Source organism: Barbatula barbatula (genome assembly GCF_947034865.1).
Source record: "Barbatula barbatula genome assembly, chromosome: 7".
In the NCBI taxonomy this organism is placed as follows: Eukaryota; Metazoa; Chordata; class Actinopteri; order Cypriniformes; family Nemacheilidae; genus Barbatula; species Barbatula barbatula.
The window spans coordinates 1,782,305-1,787,938 of NC_136770.1; the positions used below are offsets into that span (position 1 = coordinate 1,782,305).

General features: G+C 39.4%; 1 protein-coding gene across 1 annotated transcript; it reads right to left on the reverse strand.

Moving 5' to 3' along the window:
- Positions 1 to 1,226: 1,226 nt before the first annotated feature.
- Positions 1,227 to 2,349, reverse strand: sox21a (SRY-box transcription factor 21a). Its single transcript, XM_079461390.1, has one exon. The coding sequence runs from the start codon at positions 2,093 to 2,095 to the stop codon at positions 1,373 to 1,375; it is 723 nt and encodes a 240-aa protein (XP_079317516.1). The 5' UTR covers positions 2,096 to 2,349; the 3' UTR covers positions 1,227 to 1,372.
- Between the last annotated feature and the right edge of the window lie 3,285 nt (positions 2,350 to 5,634).

Consider the following 5,634-nt stretch of genomic DNA (forward strand, 5'->3'; position numbering starts at 1 on the left):
TCTGTTAATGACTTGTTATCTTTATACTGATATAAAACACAAACTGTAGACAAACACACAGCATCTTTGTAACCTTTTGGCCCCGCTGATTATTTTCGATAATGTTAATGTTATCACTGATTCTTATCGGTCGATTGACATCAAAAGTGTACATTTGATAAAATGTCGATGACTTGTTGATTGTTCCATTTAGATGGGAAACTCTTATGTAGAATTCTTATCATCAGACTTCTTATCACTTCTGCTGAAGTTAACGTCAGAAGTCAAGAGAGAAGTATTTTAAATAAGTATTTTTAACTTTTTTTCGTTGTTGTTCACTCATCAGATACGCTCCCGATATTGACAACCGGTATCATCCCAGTGTCTTTCCAATAATATACATTGGAATAAGGCGATCGTTTTTTACTTAATTCTCGGTTCTCATAGTAAACAACTGATAACGTTCAGAACCAATAGTCGAATTTTGTCGAAGGGTTCAAATGCCTGAAACTTGAGGCATTTGTTGAGTTTGAGTTGTTTTATTACATCACTGGCTTATACAAGACACAATACATTTAGGCCTGTCCCCAATCATGACATCTTTCTGCCAAGATTTAGATGCATTCTTCATTCTCGTACGTTCTTTGGCCACTCACATGTAGCTATCTATCTATTTTCTTTCACTTTCTATATCATTCTGTCCCATCATCACTGTTCAAAGTGTGTTCTGGGTGAAGAGCCATTAGCTTTTGAATCAGCTGATGTTTTACTGCCATTACATACATTGTTGTCTCAACAGGCTGTTTCCACTTTATACTCTCTTAATAGATTCTTGTGGTCACTCTTGATTCCTTGTGTGTTGCTCTGTATCATATTTCACATTGAACAGTCTGTGTTTAATGAACTATACAAAGCTATACTCTTTTACTAAAGCTTTCCCTGGTGCGGTACCCTTTCAAAGAGTACACTTTTGCACCTAAACAGTTCACATTTGGTACACGGTGTTACCAAAAACATATCTGTACCGAAACTAGCAAGGTTACTGTCCGCTGATAGTTTTCTTTCTGAAAGTGTACGCATTATTGTTGACAACATCATTTAACAGACCAACTTGTTTTAATAACTTTGCAAAAGCTAAGTGACGAATAAGAAGGCAAAACTTCTTTCGAATGCATGTATAAAAATCTATTAAAAGACACACAGACACAGCGTTTATAAAAATATAAGCACGTACACTAGAATACCTTTTATATCTTTATTAAAAAAGATAAAACCCACCTCATTTACACAAGTGATATTTAAAAACATTTCTTTTTGCAAATGCAAAACAAGTGCAATTGACCTCAGCCCATATTATTATCATTATTGTAGTTCTGAAGAGTTTGAATGGGACTCATATGGCCGCAGCGTATGCGAAGTAAGGTTCATGCTGAGCTTTGGTCATTCCAGGTAAAAGTACATAAGTTGAAGGAACCGCAGGTGCAGAAGCAGGCCAGCCCGGGCAGTTATAGGGCACCATGTGTCCCGGGTTACCCGGTGACGGGTGAGCGTGCGGCGCGCCGGCAAAAATCCCCATCCCTGGAAACGCAGAAACCCCCGCGGGATATCCGAGAAACGAATAATGTGGAAACGGCGCAGGAGGTAATTCCGACATTTTGGAGGCCAGGTCGAGAAACGGATAGGGGTTGGCCGACAGGTGGTGACCGAAAAGCACTCGCGTGGCCGCGGAGACGGCGGTTTTCTCCGCGGTGCTCATCATGGAGTCCGTGAGCGCGTCTCCGGCTAAACGCGCACTTTTCAACTGCTCACCTTCACCCAAATTGTACGCCACGTTAAAGTGATAGCGGTCTTTTTTGATCAGGTTTTTGGGCTTTCTCCGGGGTCTGTATTTGTAATCCGGGTGCTCCTTCATGTGGACGGCTCGGAGGCGTTTGGCTTCGTCTATAAACGGTCGTTTCTCAGAGTCCGACAGAAGTTTCCACTCTCCTCCGAGGCGCTTGCTGATCTCAGAGTTGTGCATCTTCGGGTTATCCAAAGCCATCTTTCGTCTCTGAGCCCTCGACCACACCATAAACGCGTTCATGGGACGCTTGACGTGGTCCATGGGTTTCGACATTGTTCTTCCTTGGATTTTCCTTTTCGATTCAGTCCACAAATGATGCCAAAAGCTCCCTTTACGCACAGCTTAACGAGACCTTAATGTGTTATCTCGGTGACATGGCATCAGAGATAAATATCAGCGACAGCTTTGACTATTCGTTCAGTAGAAGAGTCTCATGAAAATGCAATGGCATAGTTTAATAACTTGTCAAAAGTCCTGTTATCCATTAACGCGCATGAGCGTAGAACTGCGCAGGTGTTCAGTGAGCGCGCACTGGTTACGTTCCAGCACCTGCGCCGAGTTTTGAACGGAGTGGGCGTGTCACTTTCTCCTGACGTGTGCGTGCGTGCGTGCGTGCAGTGCAGTGCTTTAAAGTTTTGCATTTCATTTGTATACATTATTTTAAACATAAGGACTGTATACATCCTTTTAGCTTACTGTTTTAAATCCGTGCTAGCAATGAGTTACTGTAACGTTACTATTTAACTCAATTTGCTGAGTTATGCAATGAACATACGTTGCAGCCTATTTTATTAATAACAGACAGAACTTTGTAAAAAAATGTAAAAATCTCATTACAAAATAGTTTTTCACTAAATTCATGTTTGAATTAGAATTATAATGCTATAATTCTCTACCAAGATATGTTAAACTGAAACGTCTCCCGTGGGAGTTTTTTTAAATGTTCGTGGGAGATTATTTCACTTTCTTTATAGCAGAATATGATTTAACTTCTTAACAATACGTTAGTTTTTTAGATCTCTAACTAGCGAACAAACAAAACGAGGTAATCTCACATGAGAAAAGAAGCTGCAACCATTGTGTTGGCTGCCATTCTCCTAAAGAGGCGTTTTTCTAACATTGTGTCCATGTCATATATGTTTCTCTGTCGCTATGTGATTATAATTCCCTTCTGTTCAATGCTCTTCAATATTACAGCATTGTTGAAGATGCTTTTTCAGACATGTACTTAAAATAATAAGACGAGTGGTAATTCTATCATCCTGTCCTTTTAATGATGTTTCTTTGTCTACACTTCACTCTTCATAATCGGGTTGTAGCCATGGATATATCGTCCATAGTCAACATTATCGGTTACAGTTTTAATGATGCACGTCTTTGAAATAGAAACTACTCAGATCCGAATGACACTATGCATCATTAATCACAAACATAGCGGATATCATGTTTAAAACAAATACAAAATAATATAAACCAATAAAAGTTATTTTTGTTCTCGTTTACATACCGAACAGTTTCATTATGTAAGTTGCATTTAAGTGTAATAAAAGCATATCGACTCGATGCATTTCGATTGTTTTCAATCGTCGCAGAAGCACACAAACTGTTTTCATAGGCAGGAAGTGATAAGATCCCTTTGTAATTGTTGGTATAGAGCGGTCACACCCTGAGAACTCAGATGTGCCTGTTAGAAGACAGGACCACACCAGAACAATACGATCCAGAGTAATGATGGGAACAAATAACTCCTAAAAGCAGCACTGTGTTTAGCCTCCCTTTATTCTCCTGAAAACATCTCTGAACACATCTTGGAAATGCTTGAGTGCCCTCAGTTATCTCTGAAAGAGCAGCTTATTTAGCAAAAAGGGAGAAAAGTCCTTTGGGAAGAGCGGATGAAAAGAACAATGAGTTTAGAGCAGAAATCCCTTAATTTTCGGCTAGAAGAGGAGCTATTGTATGTACAGCTTTGTCCAATCTCTCTGTGCTTTGTCTCTAACAGAACCACATTCAGCGCTTTAACAAGAGAGTGTTTTACTGACACAATTATAACACGGATGGAAGCTGTTTGGATGGGTGCAGGAATTTTAAATGTACAATATTAATAAACTAGGTTTTTACACTTTGGGAAGATAACGCGATAATGTGCCAGGGGTGGTTGCTAGGGTGTTTCTGCGGGGTTGCTAGGGTGTTCTGATGTTCTATCGCTTTTAGTATTTCTTACTCATGTAAGTTTCTTTGGATAAAAGCCAATGCCAAATGCTTAAAGGTACATTTGCAGAGGCGTTGCTTATCGGTCCGTGTCAAGAGAAGTTTGGGGTCCTTTATTTCTGCGTACATGCTGCGTCATGAGATGCTTAAGTTGAATATTTGGTTGGGGGTTTCGTCAAAACCGTTCAGCATGTATACAAGTGTATTGACAAATTACATAATGAATAACACAGACATGTTGAAAAATAAAAGAAATTATATAAATGTATTAATTTATATGATAATTATTTGTATTGAGATTATATCAATTGCCTCTCTATCGCCATCTCTGTTTGAAACTTAAAGTTGCAGGTTACTTTAAATGCTTATCGCCATAGTTTGAACTCAATGGATGTCAAAATGACATGTCTTTCTGAAATAAAAAAGTAAAAATGAGGTAAGCTTATGCTTAAAACAAGCAAAAATATCTACCAGTGGAGTAAGAAAAATAAGCTTGAATTAATAATTTTTTTCAGACATTTGTATTCGAAAACCATGTCAGGATAAGGAAACCGTTTTCAACAATGATGATATATATATATACTTTCTCAATAACTGTTTATTATATAATAACTTGCAAATTATTTGAATGAAAAAGTTATGGAATGCATCAAAGTGTCTTGCTTAGCAATGCTAACACTAAAACATCAGAACTTCGTGGTTCTCTAAATCATCAAACCTTCAAATGTAATTCTGATCATTTGAACAAATTCTCTTCATCTATCACACCGCACTGTCTATTCCAGTATATATACAGTATCCATGGCCACCCAGCGCTCAACACGCCTTCAGCCGGCCATTACAGGGGTCCAGAGTCCTTTCTGTCTCGACCACACAGTCCTGGCACGAAGAAGCCAGAATCCAGCTGACATCACAAGCTGTTTTGTTGCCTGTCTATTGTAGGCCGTAATGAATCCAGTGAATGTGAAAGGAGATGAAAGGAGGGCTCCAGTGAGAGTGAAGGATGGTCACACTGTGTGGCTAATGTTCTGCAGGTTTTGACCGCAGAGAATGGGAACAATGGTGGCAAATGGCAGGACAATGACCAGTGTTTTTGTCCTCTCAATTTGTCTGAGGTCCTTAGACCTAATCACATTCACTCGGAGTCATTTGAAGGTTTTGTTCCGAAGAGAAACCGCTGAGAGTTGGGTCCTGCAGACAAAAGGACACCGGAGGGAGGAATCCCCATATATCACCATGACAGCCGGACTTTAGGACAGGGATTCGGGTCCAAAGAAAACACAGAGTGAATGGAGAGGATTGGAGAGAAAAGCCAACGTTCATTATCTGGAAACGCCATCGGACATGCTCGACCTTCACTAGCATGAGGACTGTGAGAAGAGCCATTAAGATTCTTTGTTGAGTTTGACCTATCGAGCGTTGGAAAAGATTTTTGGAGGCAAAGTTTACACGGCTGTTGATAAACAGTTTATCATAGAAAAATATTGTACGTATAGTTCTAACAAAAGGTCCATGTTTGCAAAAGAAACCTCTTGTTTTTAGTGTTGTTGCTCAGATGTTGCACTTTCACAGCAGATTCTTTGAGAATTCGAAGTTGGGTTTCA

Excerpts from the sequence above, each read along its gene's own strand:
- sox21a (XM_079461390.1), bottom strand. The coding sequence starts at position 2,095 with ATGTCGAAACCCATGGACCACGTCAAGCGTCCCATGAACGCGTTTATG.